Here is an 18,097-nt window from a genome sequence, read left to right as displayed (position 1 = left end):
AGATTTTAACCAAGTTAATTTGCCTAATTTCAATTATTTTAATGTCAAACGAGAGGTTTTAGCACTACGAATATATATGAAAAATTTCATAAGAATTGGTTTTTCCGGTCAAAAGATATTAACCCTCGAACACTCGCGCTAACTTTTGTAACACAGTTACTCGCGCGCACAATAGCCCAAAATCAAAGAAAACGTGCGCACTAGAGTTTTGACTAGGAAAACTTGGTTTTAAGTTTATCAAACCTTTGGAAGAGTTTTTTGAAATTGAATGTTCTATCGTCTGGTAGAATTTAAATTTTGACTAATTCCCCTAAAAGTAAAATAAAAAAATTATTTTTCTTCAGTTTCAATATAACACTTGGATGTTATTTGTTATTTATTTATTAACACATTGATGTGTTCTGCAATGTTTTAGAGCATATTATTACAAGAAATTTTGCTGAAGACAGTAACCTTCTGTCTCTTCAGCGAAGATAGAGAAATCTTATTTATTGTAAAATGCATTTGTAAAATCAGTTTTTCTATTTCAGCTCTTTTTGTAATTGTTGTATGACGTTTTCATGTATTACAACGTTGTACAAATAGTAAAAATACACAACTTCACTGAATATAGTATACCTTTATGTCTGCTTGTTTAGGATCTGTAGAACTTTGAATCTAAAAAACACCCTAATTTTGATTCCGAATTATTTGACTACCGACAGACGGATACATTTTAAACATTTTACATTTGCTGATAGTTTTGCTGCATACAGACACCATTTTTCTATATGAAGAAACGAGAGAAAATGCCAGTTGAGGCCAATTGCGGTATACCTCACATGCTGTTTGCTTCGTTCCTGTGATTTTTTGTCGGTTTATGCTGATGTTTCCCTAACAATTTAAAGTATTAATGCATCGAATAATTCTGACGTTTTGCTCATAACAAGTTTATTGAAGAACATACGATAGTTAAACAATGATTTGTAACTATATAACAATATGGCATTCAAAAACCTCCACATGTTGTACAAAATACAACAGCGTGAGTAACCGAAGGTCAATAAAAATTGATGAAATTTATTCACGAAAACTTTATTGATGTGAATAGAATGGCATTACAGGAAATTATGTATAGTTCAAAAACCTATAAGCTAGAATTCTACTACGCAATGTATATGTGAAAGAATAATATTTCTTCTTACAACTTACATTTACTTGCACTTATCCACATCCGTAACAACTTACTCAGCAATTTCACGAGAAAAGGAACTATCAAAATTTATAAGTACTTCTATTTTGTTCAAATTTTGTAAACTTATTCAATTTTCAAAAATTTTATGTAAACCAACGCACAATGCAACGTTAACCAATAGATGAATTATTTTCCGAAGACGTGTCGATTTCTATCTCAAAGAGCAAGTAAGACCGTATAACAAAGGTTCCTTTCACCACTAGGTGGATTAAATCAGGTTTTACTTATAACTTTTAAATCAAAAGTCGGACCACGAAACAATTTAATAGTGATATACTAGGTAATAATACCTTTCAAATAAAAGTTATAGCAGACGAATCGGTCCAGCCATCTCCGAGAAATAGGCGATTGAAAATTGAAGCGCACACACATACACACATACACACACACACACACACACACACACACACACACACACACACACACACACACACACACACACACACACACACACACACACACACACACACACACACACACACACACACACACACACACACACACACACACACACACACACACACACACACACACACACACACACACACACACACACACACAGACATTGCTCATTCGTCGAACCTGATCGATTGGTATATGTGACACGGCCCTCCGGGCCTTGGATCAACTTCGTGTTTTTCGACCAATTCCTAAACCTTTGTTATATTGTATAACAAAGGTAAAACTATCGAGGAATTACATTGCTCAATTCTGCCTACAAGGTGCTTTCCCGTATCCTGTTCTGCAGACTGAGACCGTTAGCGGAGTCCTTCGTCGGCGAGTACCAAGCTGGTTTTCGTGAGGGTCGCTCCACGACGGATCAGCTGTTTACCATGCGCCAGTTGCTAGACAAGTTCCGGGAGTACAACTTGCAGACACACCATCTGTTTGTGGACTTTAAAGCGGCGTACGATTCAGTTAAACGACATGAGCTGTGGAAGATAATGCTAGAACATGGTTTTCCGACGAAACTAGTTGCGCTGATTCGTGCGACGCTGGACGGATCCAAATCATGCGTTAGAATAGCGGGTGAGACCTCAGCTGCTTTTGTGACGTTGGATGGACTGAAGCAAGGGGATGCACTCTCTAATCTGCTATTCAACATTGCCTTGGAAGGTGCATTACGAAGAGCAAACATGGAAAGGAATGGAACTATCATGACGAAATCTCACATGCTTCTTGGTTTTGCGGATGACGTCGATATCATCGGAATCAACCGTAGATCAGTGGAAGAGGCCTTCAGGCCCTTTAAAAGGGAAGCTGCGAGATTGGGACTTACCATTAATACCGCCAAAACGAAGTACACAGTTGCTGGTAGGGAAAGTTGGAGCTCAAGTGGTGTTGGTGCCGAGCTGGAGTTAGATGGGGAACGATATGAAGTAGTGGAGGAATTTATATACCTTGGTACACTCGTGACATGTGACAACGATGTAAGCCGCGAAGTGAAACGACGAGTTGCAGCTGCGAATCGGGCTTTCTACGGATTACATAGCCAGCTGAAGTCCCGTAGTTTGCAAATTCGCACAAAACTGGCGCTCTACAGAACACTAACCCTCCCGGTGGCCCTTTACGGACACGAATCATGGACGCTAAAGGAAGCTGATCGACGAGTGCTTGGGGTTTTTGAGCGTAAAATTCTGCGATCTATACTTGGTGGCAAAATGGAAAATGGAGTGTGGCGCAGACTCTTGAATCACGAGCTGTACCAAGTATACAAACATGCTGATATAGTGAAGGTAGTGCAATGTGACAGGCTGCGGTGGGCTGGACACGTGGCCAGAATGCCCGATGAAAGAGTAGCCAAAACTATTTTCAGCAGAGAACCAGGAAGAGGCCGTAGACTCCGAGGCAGACCCCGTACCCGGTGGGGGTGTGCTGTTGAAGACGATACACGTTCGGCTGGTGTTCGTGGGGATTGGAGAACGGCAGCCCAGGACCGACGGTACTGGAGGACCATAATTCGTTCGGCGCAGGATCGGTAACGGACCGTTGCCACTAAAGTAAAGTAAAGTAAGTAAAGTAAGTATTGTAGTTTGATGTTGCTATGTGGTATTTGTTCCTAATTACATTTTAATAACTCTATTTTTGTGTACAGTATTCGTTGTATTTGATGTTAGAACTTCTATTGTGCAATTTTGCTCTTGGATTTCTATTACTTCTTAGAACTAAATACTAACATTGTTTTGACCAACAATTGTATTCTATTAAAAATTTTTAATGTATGAAAAAATATAAATTTTTATTTAATTCAATTTGTTTCTTGATAAATAATAATGAAAACCTTATATCATCGTACCCAGCAGCTTTTTGAATTAAAACAATTTACTATTACGGCAAATTAGTTTTGGCCTCATTTTAGAGGTCTACAGAAATAGCAATCTTTCTTTGCGATTTCTTCAGAAAAGCAACCTTGATTGACTTCCATTATATTTTAATACATTTGGTCATCTGTGTGCCAGGCATCCGGGGAACAAAAAATCCATCATAGGTCACGAGAGCGCTAGAGCCTGTGCCTTAACTAGTATTTAACAATATTTTCCAACGGACACTAATGTCAGCGCTGATTGTTATATCCCGGGCATCTGGCTAAAATGTTATTATTCATTTGTTAGTTATGCTTCGATACCGTAGTGTGAACCTATATTTTTCTCATCATATATGCTACCAGATATAAATTGTTTATTTTTCGTTTTCTTATATTCTATGCCTTTGTCATGGATTTTTTGCCTTTTCGCATGACAAGGCAGACTTCGCTTATTTGCGTAGCTCTTAAAATAAAAAGTTGTGGGGTAATAAAATAATCAAAAAAAGGTTTAAAAAGTGGTTAGGGGAATGCTGAGGATTTTTAGCTTGTTCGCTCAGCTATTAATAAATGTCTTGGCACTGGTAATGGTACTGTGACGATTTTCTTTTTATGTGCATCAAGTACGGGAAAGGGAATTGTTGGTTGGGTAAGATAAATAAATCGACCTTCGCACTGGAAATGGTAATTTTACGATTTCCTTATAGCGTGCAGCAGGCAGATTGATCAAATAATTAGGACTGTCTCCGCACTGGGATTAGAAATTTTTGCAGTTTCCTTATTAATGTGCAAGGAGAGTTTTATGGAAATCCACGTTAGTGGTAATAAATATGTATAATAACATAATATTTCGGGAAATCCTTCTGGATAACCTGATTGCAAATTGATTCGAATTGCATTCTGGCTTCCTAAGACTTTCCTTCCTGTCAATGGTTCTATTGTTATCCATTATAAAAATTGTAAATGGTTCTAGTGTTAACCATTTATAATTTAAATTGTATGTTATGCTTTCAATTAAAAATAATGTAAGCTGAAAAAAAATTTATAGTAAAATTTATGCATTCGCTGAGCTGTTCTGGGTCTTTTATGATTTAGGCCTCTTCATTTAATTTTTTTTTTCATACATTCATAATGTAATGTTATTTTATTTAATCAATCATATTGCAAAAATATAAGTCTTGTTTTTCAAGGCACTTGTGCGCTACAAAATTGATTATTTATTATTATAATCTTTTTAATTTATTTTAATTAATTTGATAAAAATTCATATACTTAATATAAACTTTAATAAACAACATTTCTTTATAAAAATTCAATTTTTAAATATCTTAAAAAATTGTTTTAATTTTAATTCGCTTTAATCCATTCAATTAAAAAAGTTTAGATAAAAAAAATTATACAATAGGGTAAATGATTTTGAAATGGACCTAGTCGAATTCTGATCTTGAATGGACCTATTTTTAAATAAGAATTTTAGGATATAATTATCAAGTCTTTGTACTGTATTTAGCTTTTATGTTTATCTTTAATCATTTCTGAACGTAAATATACTAAAATTAAATTATAATTATAGCCAAAACTACTTTATTGCCGCGTATTTAAAAGTAGCTGTTTTTCAGCGTTTTGGCAGTCACCATAGAGTATTTTCAAACTGTTACTACCCGGAACCCTTCTGGTTTGAAATAAAACAATACTCTTAAAATGATGCTAAAATATGTGTAATTTCAATTTAGCTATTTAAAAGTTCAGTAAAACCAGTAAAATCTTCAAATTCCTTAAAAATGTTAACCTCCTTTTTTGATCTTGAATGGACCTAGTATTGATTTTAGAATGGACCTAGTTTTGCGCACCGAGACATCACTGGCGGTAGCTATCATTGCCTACCACTAACGAACACGCCGTTGTATATTCCATAAAACTGCTTGTTGTCACTATAGTATCTCCGTTTATAATTAATCTATAAGCACGGGATATTGGAAGTAGGCTTGATTTATAGCCTAAATAAAAACTTAATTATATTGATAAAACTAACTATCACTCATCCTTTTTCGTAGTTGCTTCATAGTGTTTGTACATTGTAGCCTCTAGTTTTGAAACTAAAAAGTCTTCCTAATTAGTTAGCTAACATATGTCATTTTATGCTTAAAACAATATAAACTTAATTTTTTCTCAGTATTGTACAAAAATTTTAACCATCATTGATTAAAAGATAAGATGGATCAAAAGATAAGAGGGATACTAACTGCATTCTGTTAAGGGGGCATAGTACCTATTCAATTTTTTAAAACCTAAATTTTTTTATTGATTATTTCGAAAGATTAACATTTTGACCATATGTGTTTGAAGTCGTTTGCATGAATTCCAAATATTGACAAAGTTACAGCTATTTGTACCGCGCATGTCTGGAGCGATTAAACAACGAGTAAAAACTTCAACGTCGTTTTTCTCGAAATCAGGTTTTGAAAGTCGGTACCATAAATATCTCAAGAACGGCTCAAGCAATTCTTATGATTCTTTTTTTGTTTGAAAGCAAACAAAGTTATCTAGTGTTTGACCCATCCTTTTCTTGATATTGTAATTTTTGAATTTTTTAGAAATGTTTAAAGTCAATTTTTTTGCTTAAAAACCATACTTTTATGTTTCAATGTCCGCCATTTTGTTATGTGTTCGAATTCTAAAAAAGGATGGATCAAACACGAGATAATTTAATGTTCTTTCATGTCGTTTTGGAATTTTTCAATTCGGATAAGCCCCCCAGCGCCAATCCATGGTACCACAATTCATGATTTTTTTGAACGACTATCTTCAAGGAGAAATGGAAGAAACTATGACAATCCTAATTTAGGTCCATTCCAAAATCAAAAATAGGTCCAATTCAAGATCATGTTGGGTCCATTCAAGATCAAAAAAAGGCTTTGGCAAAAAACGATATATTTAATAAAAGTTTCATCAATTATACATTTTTAAAGTACTGATAATGTAGAAAAAAGGTGGTACTTTCCAACAAATAGTAACATCACCACATATTATTTATAAATGACGAGTAAATTGAGCAGGAGTGCGAGTGGTGGTGTTAAAAAGCGCTAAATAGGTCCATTCAAGATCAATTACCCATAAGAAGAATTTCACTCACGCATAATTCATATTCACTCGTGTGCTTTGTCGTGTGCCGGTTCGTTGTTGGTCCATGATTGCTGCTTTGGATTCTCTTTCCCAAGCTCCTCTAGTACGTCTTCGAGGAGCTTTCCTAGTTCCGCGTAGACTTCCTCTTCTTTCGGGTTCATGTTGTTGTCTTATAGTTAATTCGTGGCTGTAACCATAATGATGAATCTGCCTATATATGTATCAGCTGCTGGTTTGGCTGAATCGATTGACGTGTTTGTTGTTGTTGTACAGGGTCCAGTTACTTCATGTCACTGCTGGCACGAAAGTTGTTTCTGTATGAGCCAGTGTCGTGTTTCTGTTGTCGTATCGTGGGTAAGGTCTTGGCTGGTTCCGTTTCATGAAATGTAATACCTTTGTGTTAGGTAACTGTGTTGAATGTTCCAATTTGGATAAAACAATTTGGATAGCTGTTTTTTCGGTGTCTCTCGTGACCATCGTTTGGAGTGCGCTAAGTGCTGCAGTTTTTCGCCGTTGCCGTCATACTGAAAAATCAGGCTAGGCGTGATTTTAATAATTTCTGCGGCGGTTCCGCCGGTGAATCAGACAGCATCACACACTTGTATCCGAAGATTGGGGCTAGACGTTACGTGTCGCCATGTGAGGTTCGTCGGCACTACTGAAACGCGCGGATTGTAAACGAGGCGGAAATCAAACTAACAGACCAACTTAGCCGGGTAGCGGCCCGTATCAACCAATTGGCTGTGGGGTTACCCTATGGAACGGGTCATCAATTTGGCGATGGCCCAGAAAGGGGTCGCGTTGACAACTTAGTGTTCGTGTGTAGAATGGCTGCTTTATTCCAAAAACACATTTCTTTTTATAGGCATTTTGTGGCTCAAAATAATCGATAACGCAGATCGATATTTGGCTTATTCTAATAGGTTCTTACGGCTAAAAAGAGATAGACTACCGGGACAGTATGGGAATGCTTTGTGTTCAATTTGTTTGGTTGTAATTTGAGTCCTGAGCACACACCGGCCACCACGGCTAGTGAAAGCAAATCAGCGGAAACGCGCTCGCTTATGAATTGGATGCACTTGCCTTCGGCGTGCACTATGTACTTCGGTTGATTGCCTGCTTTGTTTTGTGCTGTTATGTACAGTTTTGTTTACGTGAAGAGTGATGTGGGTTGGTTCGGGTACGCATAGTACGCTAGCAATACATCGCACGTTTTGTTTCCGCACGTTCACGGCAAAACCAAAGGAACTTGCAGAAAGAAAACATGTGATGTATTACTGTGTCAAAAATGATGTTCAAATACTACGAACACGTCCGCCATTATGGCTCGTAAAAAGCTGGATAGTTTTGTTTACATTTCGTACATTATTGCTCTCTCTCTCTCTCTCTCTCTCTCTCTCTCTCTCTCTCTCTCTCTCTCTCTCTCTCTCTCACGGTAAAACTAAAGAAATGTACGGAAAGAAAACATGCGACGTATTGGGGAAATGTCAAAAATGTTGTTCAAATATTATGAACACGTCCGCCATTATGGCTTTTTACGAGCTGGATAGTCTCTGTAAGTGACCGTCGTTTGAGAGAATTAAAACGTACGCAAAATGCAAGCTGCGCCGTTGGAGCTCTACCGCAGCATAAATGACTTATTTACGTTCCAGCTATGAATACTGTAGGTTGAATTCCAGTCTTTACAAATGTTATGTTTTGAGATTTCAAGATGATTTGCTAGTTCGAGTAAATTTTGGAATTTTGTAAATTCAAAATGTAAATGTTGCTCAACTACTACTGATGTGTATTTTGATTATGATCAAACTTGGGATCTGCTGCATGTGAGCTTTTTGCAAAGTTTTTCTCCTCGGTTTTCGTCGCTGAATCTTTTTCACATGAGAGTGCTATGCGTGCTGCTGAAAATATTCCTGCCCACCTTATTGATCTCGATAGCTTTAATTACTTATTTATTTATTTATTTATTTATTTATTTATTTACTAGCTGACCCGACAAACTTCGTATTGCCACAAATTAACCTGTGTTGTACATAAATCATGAATCTCGGATGATCTTTGTCACAATCTTGAGTTTTGCAAGCCCCCCAGTGGGCGGCGCTTCCGACGGCGGATCACCGGCAACACTCGCGACCGTCTCGTCCTGAATGATCTAGTGTTACTATAGATAGTTTTTGTGGTCTTGTATTGACTAATGTTTTATGGAAGAGTCTCGAATTTCTCGAGTTCGATTAGTTTTTGAGTTTTGCAAAAATTTCTGTTTTATTTGTATGAGAGTCCATATCCCCCTACCACAGGGGTGAGAGGTCTCTAACTATCGTAAAATAAATTCAAGACTCCAAAATCTCCCACATGCCAAATTTGGTTCCATTTGCTTGATTAGTTCTCAAGTTATAAGGAAATTTGAATTTCATTTGTATGGGAGCTCCCCTCTTAAAAGGGGAGATGGGCCATAACTCGCTTTCTAAAGAAGAGAGGGGTCTCAATTCACCATAGAAAAAAATCTTGCGTCCAAAACCACTTACATGTCAAATTTGGTTCCATTTGCTTGATTAGTTCTCGAGTTATGAGGAAATTTGTTTTTCATTTGTATAGGAGCCCCCCTCTTAAAGTGGGGAAATCCATAGAAAATATACCATAGAAAATATTCTTGCCTACAAAAAACCCACATGATAAATTTGGTTCCATTTGCTTGATTAGTTCTCGAGTTATGAGGAAATTTGAATTTCATTTGTATAGGAGCCCCCCCTCCTAAAGTGGGTAGGGGTCCCAATTCATCATAGAAAAAATTTTTGTCTCCAAAAACACCCACGTGCCAAATTTGGTTCCATTTCCTTGATTAGTTCTCGAGTTATGAGGAAATTTGTATTTTGTTTGTATGGGAGCCCCCCCCTCTTAAAGTTGGGAGGGGTCCTAATTCACCATAGAAAATATTCTTGCCCTCGAAAACTTTCACATGCCAAATTTGGTTTCATTTGCTTGATTAGCTCTCGAGTTATGAGGAAATTTGTATTTCATTTGTATAGGAGCCCCCCCTCCTAAAGTGAGGAGGGGTCCCAATTCATCATAGAAAAAATTTTTGTCTCCAAAAACACCCACGTGCCAAATTTTGTTCCATTTGCTTGATTAGTTCTCGAGTTATGAGGAAATTTGTATTTCGTTTGTATAGGAGCCCCCCCTCTTAAAGTGGGGAGGGGTCCTAATTTACTATAAAAAATATTCTTGTCCTCGAAAACCTTCACATGCCAAATTTGGTTCCATTTGCTGGATTAGTTCTCGAGTTATGAGGAAATTTGTATGGAAGCCCCCCCTTTTAAAGAGGAGAGGAGTTATAATTCCCCTTATAAAGAGGGGAGGGGTCTCAATTTACCATAGAATAAATTCTTGTCACCAAAAACACCCACATGCCAAATTTTGTTCTATTTGCTTGATTAGTTCTCGAGTTATGCAGAAATTTGTGTTTCATTTGTATGGGAGCCCCCCCTCTTAGTGGGGGGAGGGGTCTCTAACCATCACTAAAACCTTTTCTGGCCCCAAGAAACCTCTACATGCATATTTTAATGCCGATTTGTTCAGTAGTTTTCGATTCTATAAGGAACATACGGACAGACAGACAGACAGACAGACAGACAGACAGACAGAAATCCTTCTTTATAGGTATAGATTTATTTATTTATTTATTTATTTATTTATTTTTTTATTTATTTATTTATTTATTTATTTATTTATTTATTTATTTATTTATTTATTTATTTATTTATTTATTTATTTATTTATTTATTTATTTATTTATTTATTTATTTATTTATTTATTTATTTATTTATTTATTTATTTATTTATTTATTTATTTATTTATTTATTTATTTATTTATTTATTTATTTATTTATTTATTTATTTATTTATTTATTTATTTATTTATTTATTTATTTATTTATTTATTTATTTATTTATTTATTTATTTATTTATTTATTTATTTATTTATTTATTTATTTATTTATTTATTTATTTATTTATTTATTTATTTATTTATTTATTTATTTATTTATTTATTTATTTATTTATTTGCAGTTAATCGTGTGTAGATTCCTGATTATGCGCTGAACTTATTCATGTAAACTGAAACCAACAGGTAAAATTTGAATACATACCTACAATGATTGTTGGGGACATCGAGGACAGAGCTCTTTTTTGGGGTCTTATATAGTTACATTCAGTACCGGGTAACCCAAAATAGTTTTTCAGTCCAGGGGACGAAAAATCATCCATGCCACTGTTAACAATGATTCCAGTTCGCTTGCCAGATAATCCTGCTCCGAAACTAAAAACGTTTAAGTGAAGATGCATATTATTTATTAATTTTTTTTAGTGGAAACATACTAGAAATTTACTGAGCTGGTTACAGATACCGCATCTCCCGTGGGCCCTAAAACATAAAAATAGTAATTTGTTAATCATTCACGGTAAAATCAAATGGTCCAAAATAAAACACACGTAGCGTGCTATCCAAAATGCGCGAATTACCCTATGGCAGAAAAAGAAGCGACCATTATAGAATAAATTTCTTTTATTTTTATCTACGCAAAAGCTTAAATTTATTGGTTAATGGATAAGGTACACCGGGGCAATTGGGACCTAAAAAATGCATAGTTTGGGTTTATTCCACTGTGTTTTCTATACCTATGATTATTTCAAAATGCTTTCAGCACAGAAACTCTTCAGTGGTATCACTTCGATGGATTAATTACGAAAAAGGCCTATCAATTTACATGAAAGGAATCTGGAGGAGAATTTTCAAAATTATGGCGATAGGTCCCATGGCCCCATGTACCGGGACAAGTGGGACCTATATTCAAATTTGATTAAAAAGCATAAAATAATAGTAAATTGTGTAAGTTAATATACAGCAATGTTAAAGCATTGCAAGGAGCAATCAAAAACACTATTTGTACGAAGGGTTCATTCAAAAATAGCGCAACAAAATCAGATCACAACGGGCGACTTTATAATTTATATAAAACACAGATCGTGAACAATTACGCTGTAAAGCATTATTGTAATGAAATGTAGTTGAATAAGTCGTTGTATCCAATTCTTGCGAGACGTAATTTAGGATAAACCATTTTTTAATAGCTCCAAAATACGATTATGATCTGTTTGTTCTATCATGCCGAATTCAGTAGAGCTACTCATAAGAGATAGCTACGTTATAATAACCACAACACTTTATTGTTTGAATTCCAGTTGCATATTTGCTTGATTATATCAAATTTGACTTTCCAAATTCAATTAACATCATTTAGGTGTAACCAAAATGTGACTGTTTGTTCCCTCACAAGCTGTGCATATGGGCTTCTTTTTTGGGGCCCCTTGGTTTAGTCCTTTTCGGTTTTATTTTAAAGCTTTACTGGTATAAATATTATGTAATTGAACTGAAAATGTTCGATAGTTCATCTAAAAACCCGATTTAATCCACCTAGTGGTGAAAGGAACCTTTGTTATACGGTCTTACTTGCTATTTGAGATAGAAATCGACACGCCTTCGTCTATTGGTTAACGTTGCGTAGTGCGTTGGTTTACATAAAATTTTTGAAAATTTAATAAGTTTACAAATTTTGATAGATCCTTTTTTCGTGAAATTGCTGAGTAAGGATAAGTAGGTTGTTATTAATCTGAGTAAGTGCAAATAAAAGTAAGTTGTGAGAGGAAATCTTATTCTTTAACATATACATTGCCTAGTAAAGGTCTAGTTTATAGGTTTTTGAACTATGCATAATTTTCTGTAATGCCATTCTATGTGAATCAAATCAATAGAGTTTTCTTGAATAATTTTCATCAATTTTTATTAACCTCCGGTTACTCACGCTGTTGTATTTTGTACAACACGTGTAGGTATTCCTACGCCATATTGTTATAAAATTACAAATCGTTGTTTAACTAACGTATATTCTCCAATAAACTTATTATGAGCAAAATATCATAATCATTCAATGCATTAATAATTTAAATTGTTGGGAAAATAGATCAGCATAAACCGCCATCACAGAAACGAAGCAATCAGCATGTGAGGTGCACCAGAATTTCGCCCCAACTTGAATTTTCTCTTGTTTCTTCATATGGAAAAATGGTGTCTGTATGCAGCAAAACTATCAGCAAATGTAAAATGTTTTAAATGTATCCGTCTGCTGGTATTCAAGTTATTAGAGTATTTTTTATAATCAAAGTTCCTAAACAGTTCCTAAACAAGCAAACATAGAGGTATACTATTTTCAGCAAAGTTGTGTATTTTTACTATTTGTACAATTTTGTAGTATATGAAAAAGCCAGACAACAATTACAAAAAGAGCAAAAATAGAAAAACTGATTTTACAAAATCATATACAATAAATAAGATTTTTCTATCTTCGCTGCAGAGATAGAAGGTTATTGTCTTTAGCAAAATTTCTTGTAGTAATATGCTCTATAACTTTGCAGAACACATCAATGTGATACATTGACACTGCAGAAAAATATTTTTTTATTTCACTTTTAGGGGGATTAATCAAAATTTAAATTCCACTAGACGATAGAGCTTTCAATTTCTAGAAACTCTTACAAAGGTTCGATAAATCTAAAACCAAGTTTTCTCAATCAAAACTTTAGTTCGCATGTTTTCTTTGGTTTGGGGCTATAGTGTGCGCGAGTAACCGTGTTACAAAAGTTGGCGCGAGTGTTCGAGGTTTAATATCTTTTGACCGGTAAAACCAATTCTTATGAAATTTTGCATATATATTCGTAGTGTCAAAACCTCTCGTTTGATATTAAAATAATTGAAATTAGGTAAATAATCTTAGTTAAAACCATTATAAATTATTGTTAATTTTGGTGTGGTGTATACGGTTGCTCATAACTTTCAAATTAAACGTCCTATCAAAAAATCAATCAATAGTGATCTATTAGGATATATTACCTTTCAAATGAGACTAATAGCGCATAAATCGGTTTGGCCATCTCTGAGAACGAGGCGATAATTATTACCTTGTCAAAACAGGTTTTTTAAGCATAACTTTTAAACTAGTTGTTTGTTTTCAATAAAAAAATTCTGAACAATTTAGGTTTAACAAGAGCTATCATTTGATACTAAGATCGTTGAAATCGGTCATATAGTTCCGGAGAAACCCATGTCACGTAGTTTTCACATTTTTGCTCATAACTTTTAAACGAAACGTCGTATCACGAAACAACTCAATAGTGATCTACTAGACAATAATACCTTTCAAACAAAAGTAATAGCGAACGAGTTGGTTCAGCCATCTCTGAGAAACAGGCGATAGAAAAAATCATTACATACATACACACACACACACACACACAGACATTGCTCAAAACGTCGAACCCTATCGATTGGTATATGTGACTTGGCCCTCCGGGCCTCGGATCAATTTCGTGTTTTTCGACCAATTTTTAAACCTTTGTTATAGTATAACAAAGGTAAAAATGTATTAAGACAGGAAGTTTTGTGCTGAAACACTTTATTTTTAATAGTTCCCACTTGCCCCGGGTGCTTTGAAGTACCGACCTTATTTCGACCCATTTTTTTTAATGCCGTTTGTTAAATTAATCAACTAGTTTTCGGGTGTAATATGTTAATATCCTCATTATGTTTACCTACTGTCAGAAAAACATGTACTTTTACGAAAAGCCTATGGCCAAAACATCGTTTATAGAAAGGTGCGTCAAACTTACAACGCAAATTGAAAATAACGCTCAAATTGAAAGTCCATTTTTGATGTTTGGAATGCCTGTTATAAATAATCTATAATTTTAATACATGCGTTTGAGTTGTATCTTTCATTTCTAGAAAGGTTCGGTTGGAGAAAATGAGGTTGAAGAGAGTTATAAGCTCCGTTCCCACTTACCCCCTATTCCCACTTGCCCCGGGGTACCTTAATTGAGATCTCGCGGTGGGTGTACACTGTACAGCACTACCCATCGCGGTACTCGGGGATTCTTGTGTGATATAGGGGAGGACTGCAAAGTGTAATTTGTATTTGTATTTGTATTTATTTATCTGATCCATCTGACCTTGTGTCTTAATGAATAAAGGTTATATTAATTTCTAAGAAAAATCAGAGGGGTTGTGTACACGACACGACCGGTGACGCAGGACTACGTAAGTCTCTTTGTAGTGATAGTAGTATGTATCCATACTTATAATCATTTGATTCTTTATGTATACATGCTATATGCAACATATATACATGTTACATTCGTTGTATGCAACATTTATCAAAGTAGTAATATTGCATACGTTCAATTCTCAAAAGATTTCAGTTAGGTATTTCTATGTGCATTTGGAAACAATTTAACAAAATCAAGAACACAAACTATTGCTTTCCTGCTACCTTACAGAAATTAAAGATTGTTTTTATTACCCACTAGGTTGCCCGTCGTGGCTAGCCACGATACCAAAACATATGAAAATGTAATATGGTTTACACTTAAAAAGCAAGTATTAAAAATTATTAACGAAACAGCTTTAAAATTTGCAACCTTCTATTGATTAAAACACGTGCAATCTACTAACGAAGCAAATGGGACTTAGATAAAAGGGTAAAAATCTTCCAATTGTGAAAACCATGCTGCGAGGGAGAACATTTCGAAAAAGTACTCAATTTTAGAACCAGGACAAAATTTAGATTCGGTTTCGCCAAAACTATGGGTGCAGAAAATATTAATTGCATTATACCGGGTAGATGCTTGCTGGGCCGCTACCACTCGTTGAGCCACAACTACAAAAACATCCTTCGTTTTCCCAGACGTAAACCGGACAAACTCTTGGATTAGTTATTTGCTTGAAATCGAGTCAACGCAACACAAAGTCTTGGATATTGGAGATTTCGACGGCTTTTGGCGACCCAGTCCGTTAAAAAATTAAGATATTTTGAAAATACTTTGCAGCAAATATTTAAAGCTACTTCCACTAAATTCTTAAAGTTAGAACTTAAATTTGCACACTTTAATACTTATGTTACTTTATATTGAGATATTTCAGGTCGTGTTTGTAAATCAGCTTTGCAACTAAATCATGGAGCAACACGTTTCACATAAACCGCATTTTGATGAATTCTGGTTTTTTTACCATGAAAGTTCGAATGTGTTCTTGATAAAACATCTGATTGTTTAAGAAAACACGCTACATAACCTCTGCGTGATTCAGATATCATCCCACACCTGACTCGGGAAGGATTCTAGTTAGGTACCATTCTCGTTAGGAACTTCTGTAGAAGTTAATGTAGGTATAGATATATACTCAACGGGATATGCGTTTTCGCGCTTTATATTGAGTATGCGCAACTTTGGCAGCTTCTGATAATCAAACCGATCATTAAATCGTAGGTTATCCTTATTATCACATGCCAAATCACACGTTAAGAATACTTCATCAATCTCAAACGGTTGACATTTGCTTAAATATTGATTTAAAACCAATTTTTTTGGTTGCCCCGTAGAACTTGTTGAAAGCAGTATTGCATTATGTGGCAACCCATCAAATTGCCGATTGCACCCACCCACTGCTAAAATCATTGTTACGCGTGGTGTCTAGAAAATTTTTCTTATAACAGCTTGCTTGGATCTAGCGTTACAGTCAGACACAAGGAAACTATATATATTAATAATTAATAATAAATAAATGGGGTCAGTCCCGGCGTAGTGGTTAGCATTCACGCCTCTCACGCCGAGGACCCGGGTTCAAATCCCAGCCACGCAGAAGTCACGAATGACATAAGCTGTTAAAGTGACTATAATCTAACAAAAAAAAAATAATAATAATAATAACAATGGTATCCCACGTTGAAGGGATTTTACCAATTCAATCCAATTTTATCAACAGCACATCTTTTCACTACACTTCTAATGAAACAGCAAGCATGCGTATTCATACAGAGTCATATTATAACCGAATAGTACAGCTGTAGCACATTTTTCCAACACAGATATCAAATTCGCCTAGGTTTAATCGACTCGCAGTAAAGAATTTGCAATCTATTGGGGCAACGAACTTGTGTCATTTTTTCTGGTACACTTCCCTAACACAGACATCAAATTGGACAAGGTTTAATCGCGTTCGTAAGAAATCTGTTGGCACGAGGGGGTTTTGTCACTCTTTCTGGCGTACTTCCCAAGCAAGGACGTCAAAATGGTCTAGGTCTAATCGCGGTGTTAAGAAATCTTGTTGAAATGAGGGAGCTTGGTCACTTGTTTTGACGTACTTCCCATGCACAGATATCAAATTGGTATAGGTTTAGATCATCGTAAAGAATCTTCCAACCAATCAACCAATGAATTTGAACATTAAAATCGAACATCTCTACATTTCATTAAAACTATGGCATATACAACGTACGGGTTCATGCTGTCCAAATAAGTGGCTTCGCGGCTCCAGGTGTAAAAAGTTTCTTTGGCGTAGCGGTCGGACGGGAGCATATATACTCAGCTGTTCCAGCAACGTCGGGCAGCCGATATGGTTGGTTACAAGTTTCGCAGCAAAAACCGCTTGTGCGATTCGTCATCTCAGCTCCAACGGTTGAATACCAAGGAGTCGGCAGCGGTCCTTGTAGGATGGTAAATTAAGCGGTTCGGCCCATGGGAGATGGCGAAAAGCGTGATTTTTTTCTGAATCATTTCAATTCGGCAAGACCAATTAGCGTGATAAGGACACCAAATAACAGAACTAGTTTCGACGATCGATCTTACTAGAGTGATATCTTGAAAATGAATCCCAGCTGCCGGTTGGCCCTCGAGATAATGCTGTCATAGTGATTTCTGAATGAAAGCTCATTGTCTAACATTACTCCCAAATCTTTATACACTTAACTCGGAGGAACTGGTGGCCGGAAATAGTGTAACCGTATTCAACAGGCGTACGTTTTCTATAAAACGAGATCACATTACACTTCTCGATGCTTAGCGTTAAGCGGTCGCTTAGGCATGTAATGGCTTTAAAATTTTTTGTGTCGACCGCATAGAACAGCCGACAGCCAACTGAGATATCGTTTCCAAAAATCAAAAAAAGCAGCGTGCCCAAGTTGCTGCCTTGTGGGACTCCAGATTGATTGGAGAAGCAGCTGGAGACAGACGATCTGATTCTAACAGAAACCCACCTGTTTTTCAGGTAAGATCTAAACCAGCAGACGGCATCCGCGGATACACTAAGTCGCTTCATTTTTTCTAGTAGTATTCCGTGGTCTACTGGATCGAAAGCAGCTTCCAGGTCAAGATAAATGGCGTCGGTTTTAATGCCAGAATCCAAACTTTGCAAACAGCGGGAAATGAACTGCATCAGATTTGTGGTCACCGGTTTTTTCGGAAAAAACCGTGCTGGTCAGCGTCAATATAAATTTTACAGCAAGCAAAAAAGCGTCAATTAACGATGGTTTCAAATAATTTTGAACAAGCGC

General features: G+C 35.8%; 1 protein-coding gene across 1 annotated transcript in view; it reads right to left on the bottom strand.

The window, feature by feature from the left end:
* LOC128745938 (glutathione hydrolase 1 proenzyme-like) overlaps positions 1-18,097 on the bottom strand; it is a 322,529-nt gene that overhangs the window by 123,779 nt on the left and 180,653 nt on the right. Inside the window, exons 7-8 of the mRNA XM_053842999.1 lie at positions 11,037-11,082; positions 10,808-10,977 (exon numbers count right to left, since the gene is read on the bottom strand). Coding sequence (XP_053698974.1) covers positions 10,808-10,977; positions 11,037-11,082 — 216 coding nt within the window. The remainder of the gene's footprint in view (positions 1-10,807; positions 10,978-11,036; positions 11,083-18,097) is intronic.

The sequence above is a fragment of the Sabethes cyaneus genome, chromosome 1 (assembly GCF_943734655.1).
Source record: "Sabethes cyaneus chromosome 1, idSabCyanKW18_F2, whole genome shotgun sequence".
Taxonomy (NCBI): domain Eukaryota; kingdom Metazoa; phylum Arthropoda; class Insecta; order Diptera; family Culicidae; genus Sabethes; species Sabethes cyaneus.
Note: the sequence above shows the minus strand (reverse complement) of the source record. Positions and strands in the feature narration are given on the sequence as shown.